At 42.3% G+C, this 17,670-nt stretch overlaps 1 protein-coding gene and 1 long non-coding RNA gene across 8 annotated transcripts in view; one reads left to right on the forward strand and one right to left on the reverse strand.

The window, feature by feature from the left end:
* LOC308572472 (uncharacterized protein C7orf57) overlaps positions 1 to 14,505 on the forward strand; it is a 21,936-nt gene extending 7,431 nt beyond the window's left edge. For 4 of the 5 annotated variants that reach the window (XM_081168588.1, XM_081168591.1, XM_081168592.1 and 1 more), the window contains 5 exons: positions 5,860 to 5,907; positions 7,218 to 7,318; positions 8,774 to 8,889; positions 9,590 to 9,740; positions 13,708 to 14,505. In XM_081168588.1, the coding sequence (XP_081024714.1) occupies positions 5,860 to 5,907; positions 7,218 to 7,318; positions 8,774 to 8,889; positions 9,590 to 9,740; positions 13,708 to 13,750 (459 nt within the window). In that variant the 3' untranslated portion in view covers positions 13,751 to 14,505. The remainder of the gene's footprint in view (positions 1 to 5,859; positions 5,908 to 7,217; positions 7,319 to 8,773; positions 8,890 to 9,589; positions 9,741 to 13,707) is intronic. The other variant, XM_081168589.1, reaches the window with a different exon arrangement.
* Positions 14,506 to 14,578: 73 nt separating this feature from the next.
* On the reverse strand, positions 14,579 to 17,621 carry LOC308572508. Of its 3 annotated transcripts, XR_014001785.1 has the most exons (4): positions 17,415 to 17,621; positions 16,791 to 16,908; positions 15,797 to 15,885; positions 14,579 to 14,781 (listed from the first exon to the last, which is right to left on the reverse strand). It is a non-coding gene; the product is annotated as an uncharacterized lncRNA (long non-coding RNA). The 3 variants fall into 3 exon arrangements; XR_014001784.1 differs by lacking the exon at positions 16,791 to 16,908; XR_014001786.1 differs by having other exon boundaries at positions 14,579 to 15,885.
* Between the last annotated feature and the right edge of the window lie 49 nt (positions 17,622 to 17,670).

The raw sequence follows: 17,670 nt of genomic DNA on the forward strand, positions 1-17,670 counted from the left end.
GTCTCATAATGTGGGTCTCTGTCAAATTTGCAGTTGAAAATATATTCTTATTCTTCTTATTATTAGAATTTGTATACTGCCCTGCATCCATAGATTTCAGGGCAGATCTATATCAGGTATTGCTGTGGGTGCCAATCAAAAAATGGCCACCATGGGGAAATGACATGGCATAACACAACACAGCTGCCATGGAGAGTGCGGCATAACACAAAATTAGAGAGTACAGTCATGGTGAAGCTTTTCCCATGACTTTATTTCCCCACCAAAAAGGTTTCACTTACTGATTTTCTGTCTGCAGCGATGCAGAAATGCCTGTTTCCCCCCAGTGCCAACCCTAAACCAAAGCCTAGGCTGCCATCCTGCATCCACTTACCTGGGAGCAAGCTCCATTAAATAAAAAGAAACTTACTTCTGAGTAGATTACGTTATACTGTAAGTTAACTATACAGTGAATTCTTAATGAGTGCTTGATCTTTAACTGCTGTACAGCAGGTGACATGCCTCTTTGCAAATGTTTCAAATTTTCCTTTTGAAGTTAACATCCACTCAAACATTGTTTAGCAGTATTTGCAGAAAATAACCTCTAGAAACTACCTGATCTCAGATGAAGCCACCACAAACAAAATGCACCCTGGCTGCTAGGGAAAGCAAGAGGACAGAGATTCCAGGAACTAAAAAATAAGACAGAAGCAGGAAAAGTGCCCTAAAGGGCAGGGTGGAAGAGCAGCTCTTTAGGACCCAGCGTTTCCTGTTATCTGGTGTCCAAACAGCTCACTTATCAGTCACAAATCCGTCTTCACTCATTGGCTAAAAACATTGATAGGCAGGAGCAGCCAGACTGGCTCATTTCATAGAATTTGTGGAAGTGTTTAAAAATGATCATATCCCCTTTGGGGGCAAGGTGCTCGATAAGTTGGTCCAGCTGCAGGCATGCTTGGAGGAAACTGATTACTTGGATCCATTCCACTCTGGTTTCAGGCCTGCCCGTGGCACTGAAACCACACTGGCCACTTGGGTTGATGACATTTGTTGGGAAAGAGATGGGAGCTTGAGTTTGCTTGTTCTGCTTGATCTCTTGGTGGCTTTCAATTCTGTTAACCACAATATCCTTCTAGAGGAGCATATTGTCTCAGGGAGGTTGGGGCTGGGGACCTTGTGCTTCAGGGTCCACTCCTACTTCCTGGGACATTTCTAAGAAGTAGTTATGGGAGGCTAGCATTTGGTGTCCTGTAGTGTCCCATAGGGTCGCATCTTGTTTCCCATGCTATTTAACATCTATATGAGGTCTCTGGTTCTGTGATCAGGAGATTTGGAGTGGAACGTCATCAGTATGCAGATCACACCCAGTTCTACCTCTCTGTTTCATCTGAATCAGGAGAGGCAGTTGAGGTGTTAGACAGGTGCTTAGAGGCAGTGGTTTGGATGGGGGCCATTAAACTGAAGCTGAATCCTGAAAAGACAGAGGTGTTATGTGTCCCAAGTTCTGGTGTCCAGGAGGTGAGGAGATGGCTTGTTCTGGTGAGAGCAGCTCCACAGCCTGGGAGTGTTTTTTGAATTCAGCGCTGACCCTGGAGGCTCAGGTGGCCTTGGTGACCAGGAGTGCCTATTCCCCCAACTGGCTGGTTCACCAGCTACGACACCTTTTAAACAAAACAATTTGGTCACTGTACTCCATGCTGTGATAACTTCCAGATCATATTGTTGCCCTCTGTTCTGTGTGGGGCTGCCCTTGAAGACACAGCAGGAGCTTCAATTACGTAGTCCAAAGTGCAGCGGCCAGATTACTGGCTGGCGTTCTGTTTCGATCTCACATAACCCCTGTTTTAAAACAGCTGCACTAGTGGCCAGTTTGTTTCTGAGCCCATGGTGTTCACAGTGTTTATAGCTCTGATTGACTCAGGCCCCAAAGCAACTTACAATCACAAAAATCAGGTGGGTCCTAAAAATATACCTCTCCGTAAGAAGAGCTCTGCTGGACAAGGCCAATGGCCTGCCCACTCCAGCCTCCTGCTGTCATAGTGGTCAGCCAGATGCCTGTGGGAAACCAGTTATTACCCAACTTTCACCCTAAGGTCACATAATAATCACTGCCATGGGGTCTTAGGATGAAAGGTGGGTAATAAATGAAAATAATCATAATTTTTTTCCCTATTGAATTACACAAGCTTATTTGCACTGAACATGAAATGTCGCCATATGATGCTGTTTCATTCAGAACCAAGCTGTGTCCTGGAACTGGAAAGAAACGATCAGCGGCTAAATTGATGTTGGCTCTGTATAGACTCCAGAATCCTTAAAACTAGACTATTTGCAGACCCTTCCTTTACCTTCCAGCCCCAGAATGTGTTGTAGGACTTAACATCACAATCCTCATATATAATGTCTTCCATGAACTGCAGCAGATTTGGGGGCTGGGGTGCAGACACTTGTACTTTTTGTCACTTTTAGAAACAGCTGAAGTGTGCCTACAGGTTATAGAAATCAACATTTTTTTGGAAAAAGTATGGTATTTGGGTGCTAAAATCTACCATATATTTTGGATAGTCGCTTTTCTGTATGTCTCTGTTCTCTATGGGTCTGGCTACCTCTCAAGATACTGTATTGTTGCCAAACTCTGTACAAGGGTTCCCGAGGGGGAGATGGCAGTTTTCATCAATGTTTGGATGCCAAGGCACCATTTTGAATCAAGATGGCAGATCAAAATGTGACTTTGGTGTGAGTTTGCCTGGTTTTTGGTGTAATAGGTCCAGACTACACCAATTTGGATGGTTCTGAAGATATTGTTGTCCCATTTGGCAGGATAGTTCCTACCTGCATCAGTGTCGAGTTGCAGCTCGGCATCCAGGGAAAAATCAGTCTCACACCAAGAGGGGTTCCGAAATATGGCTGCTCTAGGGCTTGGCAGCATGGCTTTTATTGTGTGAAATAGAAAGATACAAGCCAAGGAAAGATACAAAATACAAGCCAAGCAATTTGTTCTAGCCAGCAGATAAAGACCTTCATAAACCGTGCGAGCGATCAGGCCATGCTACGTTAGCCAATCATATAGGACAGCACGAGCTGTTCACGCGCTATTCATGCTCCAAGGATGCTTCTAGCTATGAGATCACCCTGCAACAATAAGAACTTTGCTCATGCTCTCATGTACAAGCAATCATTTTCCCACACATCAGTTTGGATGCCTCTTGAGATATTGTCCCCAAACTGCATCAGGGTTCCTCATATGGAGGTGGCAATATGCATCTGTCTTTGGACACCAGGCACCATTTTGAATCAAGGTGGCAGACCGAAATGTGACTTTGGTGTAACTGCTCAATTTGGTAGGATGGGTTCAAAGTGCACAGATTTTTATACCTCTGAAGATATTGTCACCCCATTTTATAGGACTTTGCCCAATTTGGAATGACAGTTCCAACTTGCACCAATTTAGATGCCTCTTGAGATAACATCACCAAACCCAGCAAGAGAGTTCCCAAGGTAGAGGTGGTGGTCTAATCCTACAGTTGGACACTGGGCACCATGTTGACTCAAGATTACGGATTGATATATGACTTTGCCCAATATAGCATGACGGGTCCAAATTACGCAGAATTGTACACCTCTAAAGATACTATCACCCTGTTTGGTGGAACTTTGCCAAATCTGATGTGATTTGTGCCAAATCTGATGTGATCTGATGGGAGCCAGTGTGGTGTAGTGGTTAAGAGTAGTCTTGTAATCTGGGGAACCGGGTTTGCATCTCCGCTCCTCCACCTGCAGCTGCTGGGTGACCTTGGGCTAGTCACACTTCTCAGAAGTTTCCTAGCCCCACTCACCTCACAGAGTGTTTGTGGTGGGGGAGGAAGGGAAAGGAGAATGTTAGCCGCTTTGAGACTCCTTAAAGGGAGTGAAAGGTGGGATATCAAATCCAAACTCTTCTTACTTACTCTTACGTTGCCAACCAGTGCCAAGCTTAGATGCCTTTGAAGAGATAGCGTCAGCACGATTGTTCCCAAGGTGGAGGAGGTGGTCTACGTTTAGATGCCAGATGACACGTTGAATCAAGATGACAGGCCAAATTAACGCTAAGTAAACATTAGCTCCCTTTGCCACACTCAAATTGATTTGGGGCTGGGTCAAGCATTCCCCAGGGAAGGGTGAAGCCCGGGTGGGTAAGTGGATAGTTGGGCACAGCCCTAAAACTCACTAATTACACTATCCTTTGAAACATCGCAATATTTTGGGGTTTCTTCAGATTCCTGGGAAGTGCCAAGCACTTCCCACTAGTGAAGAATATAGTGTGAAATAATCCCTTTGAAGGGTGTAAATTTCTTATGTAACTTGGTTGAGGTTCCTGCATTGCAGGGATTTGAACTAGATGACCCTGGGGGGGGGGGAGGTGGCGTTCCAACTCATTCTGTGATCCTTGTTATGACTTAAGATGCTTTTTGTATCATTGTAATTAAGCTGACAAACTAATAAAATTATTATCAGGTTGGTTGGTTTTTTTTAATTTCCCTGCTTAATTTATACAAATTTTGTCAAACTAAGACCTTGACTAAATGGGAAAGAGATTTCTCTGTTCAGGGATAGCTTCTTGTGCCCTTTGAGGACATTCGTGGCAACAGCAGGACTAGGGAAGAAGTGAAGCAGGTGAGATTTTTGCTCTCTGCACCAGCATCCTTGCTTAGTAACATCGAACCATAGTTTGGCATAGCACCGCATGCAAACCAGGTCATAGTATCTTAATTTGGTGCATTTGTCTCCCAGCTCTTTTAAGGATCCCTCTGAAGTAATATTGGGCACTATTCAGCCAAAATGAAGCATAGTAGTTGATTTCAGTAGCAAAGTTGTTTTGATTAAAACCTCTCCCACTGAATTGGGTGAAATTAACTTTGAATGGATAGTGTGGCTTTTGTCCTTCAACAGGAATCACATATAAACTTAATTTAATTGCCTGATGGCCAACCCTTATGGCTAAACCTTGAGAAATAACTGCTGAAATCTTGGATTTAAATTTCATTAGCTTTCTGAAACTTTCATTTTATATATCTTCTCAGAAGCAAGTTCCATTGGGTGTAATGGGCCTAACTCTCAGATAAGTACATTACTGGATTGCAGTCATAAACTATTTTCAGATACCTGCTTATTTAGAGTTATGGGTTTTAATTGTTTTGTCAGGATATAAGAAATACTAGCCAAGAGTACTGTTTAAAGTTCAGCCTCCTTAGTTTATTCTATCAGGGGAAAGTGTGTTGGTTCCAGTTAAAGAAATAAATCCTTAAGGACATATCACAGTACAAAAACATTTTAATCCCAGAGGGTTCTTCTCAGGTCTCATTAAAAACATGGAAGCCTCTTGTGCATTCTGGATCAGGTTATTCAAGTGATTATAGATCCATTCTTTTCAGCTTCCAGAATATATGTTCTTTTTTCTGAACATTAATGTTTATTTGGGAGTGTTTTCAGGAACACTGGTTATCTTTTTATATTATTATTAAAGCTTCCATACTCTGTTTCTAAAGAGTATGGAACTAGATGTGAAATGGGATAATCAGTAACAAAGGGATCTGTTGAGGGATACCTTTTTTAAAAAATTTAAAAGCAGTATCAGAATCTTGCTGGAGCTGTGGCTTAGAGAGGAGACATAATATTGTGTACATCATTTTCATGATTTAAATTTTACCTCGCCCCCCCCCAAGCAGAAAGGTTCTATTCTTTCTGAAATGAAGTTTGTACGGAGGCAAGTCAGGTAGTATACACTTTATGTGACCAAGCTGATCATTTTTGTAAAACATTAAACACTCCTAATCTCTTTTCTGTTATCTTTAAGATCTATTACTTAAATTATGTTTTTTTTTAAAAAAAAAATCCCAACAGGAAAATGGAGTACAAGTTGAGGGCTCTCCAGGCAGCACAAAAGAAGAGGTGAGTTTTTCTGAAACTAGAATTGGATTTGATAAAAGACAGAGGGAAAATCTCAAACTGACCATTTTAAAGACTAAGGCAAGAAACAGGTATTTGGCGATTCCATCAGCATATCAGTGCAAAATCTTTCTCCAAGTTACTGTTGTGGTCTCCCCTCCTTTTAAAAGTCAGTGTTGATTCCTGGATGCATTTGTATTTTTAATAGTTTTCTAGCCAGCTTCAAAGTTTCAGATTCTGGTAAAGAATAAAACTGGTTAGCATGAAAAGCCTTTTTAGTACTGTTCCAATCAATGCTCTTTTAGTATTCCAATCAGCCTGACTAAGGAGTTCACTGTGGTGGAGGGACTGGGATGGGTACGTGGAAGCTCATATTCCACTCATGATTTCTTACCTTGGTTAATAAATTCTGAAGTTTCTGTATGCATCACCCTGTGTGTACTCAAGTTTTGTCATTCTGAAGTATGCACCTGCTCGAAAATGTGAGCTTTTTCTTAAAACCTGAGACTAAACTTGACAAGATTTTAAATGTGTTCTTGTATTTAACATGCAGGATGTTAATCGTAACTGGAATCACAGCAGGTTTATAAAGCAATTTTAACTCTCTGCCTTCCTCCTGAGGAAAACCCCTCCTCTGGTATTTGCTTTGTAGGGTGAGGAGGAAATCCTAAATTGTCACCAGTGGGGGATTTCCTTCCAAATCTGCACACAAAATTTAAAGAGGCATATAACAGCACGGGCTGTTTGGCCCTCATATTTTAAGATAAAGCTTACAATTTTAGCATTCTAATGGCACATACCACTGGTAATCAGAACTTGAATAAACACAGGTAGCGCAGACACAACATTGCAAATGTGAACTTGCACACATGCTCCTTCCATCACCGTCTCACTTCAGTGTACATATTTAAATCCTGCACGTTAAAGGTGCACTTAACCTTGCATAAAGCCCTAACAGAAACTAAGCAACCTTGACCACCCTTTGGAAGTAATGCTAAGGGTCAATCTACATGTTGTGTTACAACTGATTTGAATTGGGTTGATAGCATATGGGGAACGGGTCCAGTCTTGATCAGCCCAACTCAAAAGTTCTAGTCATCACATATCAAACTTTTCTATTTCTCAGCCTAGTCAGATCAGATTACTTTGAGCGACAACATCACAAAAACAGGAGCCTAATACAGGAGCCATGTACAGATTGCTACAGAATATATTGCAGGGAATATTCTTTCTTTTTAGCTGTTATTTCAACCTGTTTTAATCATAGGTATATGTATGTCCATTACTGAATTAGCATTATCTTTTTTACACAGATAAAGCTTCCTGCTATAACGCCAAGATACCCACACAGAACACCACAACCTATTGCAACTAAAGAATTTCATGGAGGAAACCGACTCTACTTCCCTCCAATGTTAGCTAAATATAATTGCTGTGTTTTAAATCCAGACCTTACAGATGGATGTGCAAGTACTCAACTTGCCAGTGTAAAGCTGTGCATAAAATTGTTACCCTTTGCTCCAGTTCAGTTTGAGTATGAATTAGTGTATTGCATCATAGTGATGGCTATATGCTGATCTTAACAATAAGCATATAATCACAATAAGATATATTTGGGAGGCAGTATGCACACTTTTTAAAAAAGTGTAGTTTATTAAAAACTACCCTAGATTATCATATGTACACTGTTTCAGTTATTTGTCAGTGTACCAGATGAGAAGCCTCGTTGGATGTCATGTTACATGACTGGTAATCTGGAACAGGTGAAAATGGAGACCAGAGTACACCTTGCTTTATTTTGGGAACATATTCAAGGGCGTAGCACAGGTTCTCTGCACCCAGGATGTGTGTGTGTGTGCTGGGGCAGGGGCAGAGTGTGGCTGCGCGAGCCCAAGCCCTCACCGCTTACCAAGCCACAGTGGTCTGAGCCGGCAGCGAGTGAGGCAAGGGGATGGATGGAGAAAGGCTCAAAGCCAGCTCACAGTGAGGGCAGACCAGCAACAGCTGCCAGAGGCTCTCGCCTCTCCTTGGTGGGTGGCGCTGCTGCTGCCGCCATCCTCCTCCCTCTCAGCCGGCCATGAGGAGGAGGTGCTGCTGCTGCTGCAGCCCTGAAGGCCCAGCCAGGGCACAGCTTGGTGAGGGAGGGAGCCTGTCGTGGGGGTGCCTGGTTGTGCCATCTTGCGCCCTCTCAGCAATGCATGCCCCTGATATCATTTGGGATTGCTGTAGGCTTGACGTCTTTCGATCACATAAGTTACTTGTCTTAGTCATTCATATTTACCAGTAGTTCCTGTTTTGACTGGGGTTACTTGAAACAACTTTTTCTTCACTGCTGGATGTTGAGAAGGTGTGCATCAATGTATGTTGTCCCTTTGTGAAGATTTGCACGTGGATCTGTTTTACCAGCTGGCATTCAAAGAACCATGCAAATACTTCTACTAGAGGCCTTTTTGCCACAAAGCCAGAATGCTTCTAATACCAAAGGAAGCTTCAAAAACACTTTTTAATATACCACAGAGATCTGGTGTTTAAAAACCTCACCAGACATGCTCAAACATTTGGATCCACCTAATGTAATTCTTTGACTCTCTGCTTCTCTGTATGTTTGCATTGGGATGCTCTGATGACCATCAGGTTCCCCAGTACATAGTGTTTGTTGTCAACACTAACAGTAAATTACTGTAAGTAACTGTTGAAAAACCATGGCGCCAGGTATAACCATTGACCATTTGGACTCATGGCACTCTTCTAAAAATGTCAACGACTTTTATTTCCCTATTTTAAAAAATTGTTATCATAGTAAAAAAAAAGAAAAGATGGGTACCAGTTTTGATAAAAGGCTTGCTTCTTGTTTGGTGTTCTCGTATAGGCCTGCTCACAAAAAAAACGAACCTGTAAACTTCAGCAAACTGATCAGCAGTGGTTATGGAGATGAGTGGCTTCAACAGCGTGATGACTGGGAGAAAAAGAACTCGCAGCCTAATGGTAACATTTTAGACTTTAAAAAAATAAGCAGTATTTACTGACCTATGTCTTTCTTTGTGACGTAGACCTATGCAAATATGTGTATTAATCCCATAAAACATTCCAGTAGATATATGAAATTGGGCTTCAATTCATAGCTTATTCTTCGTATTGCCTACAAACCCGGTATATTGTTTATTCGGGACAAGTTTTTGGGATTTTGTTTCTGTTCAGATAGAGTAGAGCTAACTTAATCTGCATTCATTCTGCAGTATTTGTAGAGCATATAGAAAATAAACTACTTGAGTGCTGTATGTTATACACTAAACCTTTACACAGTTTTATATGTAACTTCTGTAAACTCCAATGGAAATTGCTTCCAGGGCAGCATGTACTGGACTTTAGTCTGACATCGGACATCGTTGCTTATGCCAAATCATAATTCCACTTAAAGATGCAAGGTAGCATGGGATAAATGGCACCCAGATATAATATTTATTTTTCAATGCTCCTTTTGAAAAGACTTGCCTTCTAATAAGATAATAGCATTTACAGAATGAAGCCTGTGCAAATATCCTATTGTATTCAAAAGCTTTTGGACACCTTTTTAGCTCATTTGCCCCCTAACAAATACCTTGTAAGACTATTAAAGCAACCGAGGCTTATTTTATGACATGAATGCATATTAAATAAAGAATTCCATTTCTGTTGTTTCTTACAGATTCTCTTCTTCCTCCAAGTGAGTACCAGAAGAAAATAGAAAAGAGGCAGAAAGCTAGGAAACACACATTGTCATACAAAAGAAAACCTAGATCTCAATCTGGACTTGAAATGGGGGCCCAGCCTAAGAAGCCATTCTTCAACCTCAGAATGTATGCCACCCAAAACACTATCCTACCAGCCCATTTCTGCCTTAACAGATCTAAGAATTATTCATTTCCAAACATATATAGTCTTTTTCTTTAATTGTCAATAGAATTTAACACTGAAGGAAAGTAACCTTTTTAAACGTAAAGCTTATTACAAATGTTTTTAATATGAATTTTTACTTCTAGCTTAATTAATTAATTGGGGAAAAACCTTTTGCTTTGTATAGAGCAGTGGTTTGTTTCTCTTTCCCACCCATTCGCTGTTATCGACAGGCAGAGATCTCCTTTGGTGTCCCAGGGGTGGGCGCTCTCATAAATTCTGCAGCAGCCTCTCCTGTCACTCCTCAACACCTCACACTTCCCTTAAGTTCACTTCCCTCAAGTCTTTGCAATTGGGTATTAGCAGACCTAGAAGAAAATATTTTCTTCTCAATTTTTATTCTCAGGCATATCCAAATAGAGGGCAGTAACACTGCATTTATTTTAAATTGGTTGAAAGTTTTGCTTTGGAAATTCATAATAAAATACAATGATACATTCTACACAAGGTCCCCAATCATGAGAGGGAGATCGGCATATGCAGTGATGCTTACTTCATTTTTTTCTGCACTGCATCACTGGCTGATTTTAAAAACACTAGAACCATAGAATTGTAGAGTTGGAAGGGACCCCGCGGATCACCTAGTCCAGGCATGGCCAAACTTGGCCCTCCAGCTCTTTTGGGACTACAACTCCCATCATCCCTAGCTAACAGGACCTGTGGTCAGGGATGATGGGAATTGTAGTCCTGAGACAGCTGGAGGGCCAGGTTTGGCCATACCTGATTCTAGTCTAACCCCCTGAGTAGCTGCGTGCAATGCCTTGTGGGATGCTGCTGTTTGGAGAAACAAAATTAAAGTCCTACAGCACTTGCTTATTTTCCACTTGTGCCTCACTGGATGAGGCCATTATGCAGAAGGCTGCAAACTCAAGAAGAATCTAAAGTTCATGATGTAAAGCACATACACAATAGTAGGGTTGGAAGGCGTATGTAGTTCAAGTGTTTCCATCTATATAGAATTTATCACATCCAAACTGTTTCTTAGAACTTAATTCCACATTTCAGAAGCTCACAGGTAGGAAGGTTATATTTGTGTTGTAGTGTCTTTAGAGAATGGATCAAGCAAAGTTAAGATATCCACAGTGATTTCTAAAGGGACCATGTATGTGCTGTGTTGGAGAAGGTAAGAAAAGGAAAGAAAACTGATTAGCCAGGATGGCTGAGACGGGGAGAGTTGTTCTAAGACGTTTATTAAACTTGTTCATGCAGCTGAGGTCTACTAAAGCAAAGCAGAATACTTTTAGAAAAGGACAATAATCCAAATTAGGACAATGAACTCTTGTGTGTCAGAATAACAACTGTTATATGCCTCAATTATTACATAAAACCCATCATTTTAAAAATTGTGCTGCAATCCCATTCAGCCAGTGTTTCTTTATATTTCTGAGCAGGCATGGATGGGATTGCACTGTGACGCTCTAGTCCTGTACACTTACCTAGAAGTAGGATCCACTGACAGCAGGGTTTTCTTCCAAGTAAAGGTGCACAGCATTCCATGGCATGACTAGAATCATACACCCGGCCTAGGAATTTAGTTTAAAGGTATTCATTAATCTACCTGCACACATGGGATGCCCTGTGCTTGGCAGGCTAATGGATCCCACATCAGCACCATCTCCATTGGTTCATGTGTGCTGGTTAAACATGGAATTTACTATTCTAGGACAGTATTTCCATAGATTTGGGGGGGGGGTTGTAATGTGGAAGTCATCAATGTAATAGAATACTGAGGATATAAAAAAGTGTATTTTTGTTATTTTAAAGAACTTCAGTACTACCATTTAGAACAGACCTCACATGCAATTCATCAAAACCGTTAATAGAACAATAAACAGAGCACCCTATTTCCATCTAACCATAAAACTGACTAAAACAAGCCCTGCTCAAAGAGCCCCAATTATCTAGCATTCCAATTTAAACTCCAAATGCCTTTCTAAACAGATGTGACTTTGAAGTGAAATTGGGGAGGGCATCTCCCCAAGGATTGAATTCCATAGGTAAGGGGCCAGGGCAGAGAAGACCCTGTTTCTTATGACCGCCAAACTAATACATTTTACTGTAGGCATCTCAACCAGGTCTCCATATTGCTGCAGGCATCTCAACAGGGTCTCCATATTGCTCCATATTACCTGTATCCTTCCAGGGGCAAAAGTTGGTGTGGTGAGCACTGGACTTCTCAATACTGCCTTCCAAAAGACTTTCCCACCAACTCTGCACTATTTTAAAGCATTTTTAATCATGCATTATTACATTCAGATACAGCCTGCAGGTTTGCCACCACTATTTTAGAGCTTCCTTGGCAATCACCAGCACTTTGATTTGGACTGGGAACAAGCTGGCAGCCACTGTAGCTGGCACAATATTGATGTCACATAACTGATTGCTTGGCCCCCACAAATAGCTGGGTAGCCACATCTAAAACAGGTTATCCAGAAAGGGTAACAACAAGCTTATCAACCTAAGTTGGTTAAAGGCTCTTCTGGATACCACATCTAATTCCCTGTGTTAGCAGAGAGCCCAGAAACACACCCAAGGTGCACACCTGAACCTTCAGGGGAAGAAATGCAATTCTAGTATCTGAAACTGCAACCAACAGCACTTGCATTTCATTTCATTTCATTTATTGATTTGGTTGCATTTATGAATTGCTTCCTATGTAACCTCTTGAAGTGGTTTAATACTAAAAGCACCAACAAGAAAAACATACAAAAATATCATATACGGTATGGTTGCATCTTGTGGGGGGGGGTAATGTTCTGGGGTGGTGCATATATGCAAAAATGGGCCGGCTGCCCCCCCAGCCTTACCTTCCAGAGCTGGTGTGCCGAGCAGGCCTTTCTAATGGTTGATGTTTTATTGTGTTCTTTAGATTTTGTTGGAGTGGCAACCCAGTCAGATGGGCATGATATGTTGTTATTTTGTGACCCTTGGGGTCCCTTCCAACTCTACAATTCTATGCTTCTACCTCCCTCCCCTCAAGCAAAGCAGATTACTTTTAAACTCTCCAGATTGCTTAACAGACAAGTCCTCCTCAGCATGCGGGCTCTAGGATGCTCTCGGGGCCTTCTGGGTTTCCATGCAAGAGCATCCCATATTTCATTTGACAGTCATTTAGATATTTGAAGCTGGCTGTCATATCTTCCCTCAGTCTCCTCTTTCCCAGGCTAAACATATCCAACTTGCTCAACTATTCCTCAGCAGGTTTGGCTTCTAGACCCTGGATCATATTGGTTGCCCTCCTCTGCACACCTTCCAGCTTGTCAATATCCTCCTTGTAGCACCCAGAACTGGACACCGTATTCCTGGTGTGGCCTGACCAAGGCAAAATAGAGCCGGACTATTAACTTCCCTTGATCTGGACACTATACTTCTGTTGATGCAGCCTGGAAGAGCATTGGATTTTTTTGTTGCTGCATCACATTTTAGGCTTATGGTCATCTAAGACCCCTTGTTGTTGTTGTTTAGTCGTGTCCGACTGTTTGTGACCCCATGGACCAGAGCACACCAGGCACTCCGGTCTTCCACTGCCTCCTGCAGTTTGGTCAAACTCATGTTAGTGGCTTTGAGAACACTGTCCAACCATCTTGTCCTCTGTCGTCCCCTCCTCCTAAGACCCCTAGAATGTACTATTAAAGCAACGCTGTTCACACTGAAAAGGAAATTAGAAAGAGGAAGAGCAGTCCAAATGTACAAGGAGCAACCCAATTTCATTGCTGTTAGTTCATTTCAATATTACACAAGCAGAGCCATCCTCAGATGAAGCTCAGAGAATGACCTCAGAGAAGCTTTTTTGTACAAGAAAGAAATTGATATTTAATGTCTTTGAGTGAGAAAAAAATGCTCATTTTTCTGTCACCTCTTGTTTTTCAGATTCAGAGACATCCCAGCCAGAATCAACACAAACAGACAATGAGTAAAAGCAGATACTTCATAGAATTGTCAAAATTCTCACTATTTCAAAACAGCACTGAGTGCAGAAGACTATAATAGAGCTTAGGAAGCAGGCTTCAGTAATTATATGTTGATGTGTTAGATTATGTGTCTTTTTAACCAGGATATTTAAACAGTGGACCACATTCATTCCTGTTGGTTTTTCTGTTTGTTTCAGTAAGTTTGCAACTGACGTGAGTTTGGTCCAATAATCTACCCCCGTAAGCTTTTAAAGCCTGGATGCTTGCTTCTGCTGTTAATGCCTCCGCCTGTACCTGAAGCTGCTTTCTGCTTCTACTTTTCACCCACTTCTGCCAAGGCTTGCCTTGTAACCTCATGTTCTAAAGCTACGTGGCTGCTTGAGAGTTGGTGAACAGTAGCATCCCTGCAGTCCTGGTTAATGGATGCTTTGCTATGGGGTTGCACTACTGGAGAGAGTCTCTAGTGAAACAAAACCCTTGAGACCAGTTTGAGCCACATAAACTTTGCAAAGCTGAGTCTTTATTTTTCTGCTTCCAAGTGTTGAATGGGGTAAGTAGAAAGCCAGATTGTTGTGATGTTTTATATATTTTGAACTTGTATGTATATTGGCATTGAGGTTATTATTCAGGAGGTTGGATTGAAATGATCGTTTTCAACACCATTCTCATTTTGTTCTGATGTATACCTCACTTCATATAAACTTGCATATATACTTGGAATTCTGTTTGAATAAACATCATAAGAGAGTGATAACAATTGCCTTTTAACTATTTCTTAAAACATTAAAGTGGTTTTTTTATTGACTAGGCACATTAGCCAAGACAATTTATGATACAAAATCTACTCAAAAGTTACATTTCACCTAAAACAAGGAGCATATCAAATGAGAATATCACATAGCTTCTGGAGTCCTTGAGTCCTGTGTCCAGTTCTGGGAGCCACAATTTAAGCTAGAATGTGTGCAGAGGAGCCAACCAGGAGTCTGGAAACCAAGCCCTATGAGGAACAGTTGAGGAGTTGGGCAGGTTGAGCCTAGAGAAGAGGGGAGATATGGTAGCCATCTTTAAACATCCAAAAAGTTGCCCTATGGAAGATGGAGCAAGCATTTTTTATGTTGCTCTGGAGAGTAGGACCCAACCCAATGGATTCGGGTTACAAGAAAAGATTCTGACTAAACATCGGAAAGAACTTTCTGATGGGAATAACTGTTTAACAATGAAGCAGACACCCTCAGAAGACTGTGGACTCTCCTTCATTGGAGGTTTTTATGCAGAGGTTGGGCTGTCATCTTTTGCGGATGCTTCAGTTGCAATTTGATGACTCACGTTCTCTTCCAGTTCTAAAATTTGATGTTTCTCTAATAGCTGGTGCAGTAGTGAGTGACACAACTGGTTTTATATGTCCAGATCATTTTGCAATGGTCAGCAACCTGGCTGTCAAATTCTGCACAAGCTTTAGTCTCTTAACAGGGCCAGATTTAGGAGTGTGAGTGCGCATGCACTGGGCGCTGAGCCGAGGGGGGCACCATCTCAAAGCCAGGTAAGCGAGGCACTGGGATTTGGGAAGGAGGCACGAGCCCTCAGGCCTTCTTCCCCAAGCCGCTAGCACCTTCCCAGCCAGGTGCTCCCTTACTCACCTTTTCAGTACCTCCTTCCCAAAGCCAGGTGCTTCCTTACCTGCCTTTGGGAAGGCTGGGCAGGGGCACCAGTTTTTGGCCTCGCACAGGGTGCCATAGTACCCAAGTCCACCACTGTTCTTTATCTTCAAAGGCAGCCCTATGTATAATGCATTGCAATAATCTAGCCTGGAGGTTACTAAAGCACAGCTAGCGGACGTTAGGCTGTCCCTGTCCAGAGAAGGGTGAAGCAGAGCTGCCAGTAGCAGCTGATGGAAGGTGCACTGTACTACTGAGGCCACTTGAGGCCCAAATTGCAGCAATGGACCTGGGAGTACCCCCAGGCTATGCACCTGCTCCTTCAGAGGGAGTGTAACCCCATTCAGAGCAGGGCTCATCCCACTCATCAGGTTTACGGAGCCGCCCACTAACAATCTTGTTTGGACCAGGCTTCAGTTTATTGGCTCTTACGTGATTCATTACTAAGGCAAGGCCTTGGTCCAGAATATCCACTGCTGCACCTGCAGGTGTAAAAGAAGAGTAGAGTTGTGTGTTACCAGATGATTGCTGGCAGCATGCTTCAAATCTCTGGTTGGCCCTCATTCAGTGGTTTCATGTAGATATTGAACATCATGGGGGATAAAATTGAACACTGCAGAACCCCACACTGAAGGCTCTATGGGGCTGAAAAGCACTTTCAGAGCATCAGCCTCTGAAAATGACCTTCCAAGTAGGATTGGAACTAGTAGTAGTAGTAGTTTGGATTTGATATCCCGCCTTTCACTCCCTTTAAGGAGTCTCAAAGCGGCTAACATTCTCCTTTCCCTTCCTCCCCCACAACAAACACTCTGTGAGGTGAGTGGGGCTGAGAGACTTCAAAGAAGTGTGACTGGCCCAAGGTCACCCAGCAGCTGCATGTGGAGGAGCGGAGACACGAACCCGGTTCCCCAGATTACGAGACTACCACAGTGTGTTGCCATCCACCCCCAGTTCAGGCAGCTACAATAGGAGGATACCATGTTCAAGGATACTGGAAGCGACTGAGTGACACACTCCTGACAAAAGTCATTATATGAAGCAGCCAAGGCAGTTTCAAGGTCAAAACTGGACTAATCCCACGATTGAAATTGAAAATGGAATGAAACATGGAATAACTCAATAAGTTATTCTTACTTAGGAACTGGTTTGTTGCTATTGCTTTATCATACGATGGCTATGCATTATAGCTGATTATACATTTTAATTTAAAATTTATAATGAAATATTAAACTGGAGGCACTTGTTCCTTTCTCCAAAACCTTCATCTCCAGGACCATTTTTACATAGCTTGCCACTTAAGAACTGAGTTGTGCTGCAGGATGGTGTATCAGCCACTAGCATATGAACATTTCTAAGATAAGAAAATGTCTTTATAGTATCTGCTCACCAGACATGCAAAGACTGAAGAAGCAAAGCTAGTCTTGACACAGCTGGGCCACGTGGAGAGTGGCAGGTGATGGGGGCAGCAGCAAACAGCAAACAAATGTTAGGACCTTTGCAGCATCCTTTAAAAAATATAGTCAGAGGAGCTGGCTGAGCAGGTACCTGTTTGCAGATGTTCATTTAGCTGCTTCTCAAACAATGCTTTATCTTAAACCAGCTTCAGTCTGATTTGAGAACTAGCTATATTCAACTGGCAGTTGAAGCCCGGATTTCCTGCAGGTGGGTGGTCTTTCATGTCCCCCGCATGGCAAAATTGGGGGGGGGTTGGGGGGGAGAGATGGTAATAATGATGATGTTTCTGTCTCTACAGAGCTCTCCCAGTAGAAAGACAATCCAAGATACTTGCTTGCACCCACAAAGGGAGGGAGTCAATGTGTCTCTGTGCCCCTCTGTAAAATGCTTTCCCATTAAAAACAGACATCCCAGTTCAAGAGCATTCTAGGACTGCTTTGCAGCATATGCAACAGTTGAGTTTTTCAGTGTGATCCTAACCATGTCCTACTCCAACACAAAGCCTATTAAATTCTGTTGGACTTTCTCCCAGATAAATGGGAATAGGATTGCTTACCTCCATTACTTGAGAAGAAAGCCTGTTGAACTCATTGAAACTTACTTCTGCACCATGGGCTGTGATCTTACGCATTCACATTTACTTGGAAGGAAGATGACAGCCGTATGGAGTTTGGGATGAGTTTGGGGCAGGGAAACCAGTCAGTCAATTCACATCAGGTTAAGACATGATCCCCACTTCCTCCCCACCCACAGGTGTGGGCAGACAGCGTGGAAACGTGAAAAAGCAGTGATGAACCCAACAATGGTCAAGC

The sequence above is a fragment of the Podarcis bocagei genome (genome assembly GCF_964188305.1).
Source record: "Podarcis bocagei genome assembly, chromosome: 13".
NCBI classification, from domain to species: domain Eukaryota; kingdom Metazoa; phylum Chordata; class Lepidosauria; order Squamata; family Lacertidae; genus Podarcis; species Podarcis bocagei.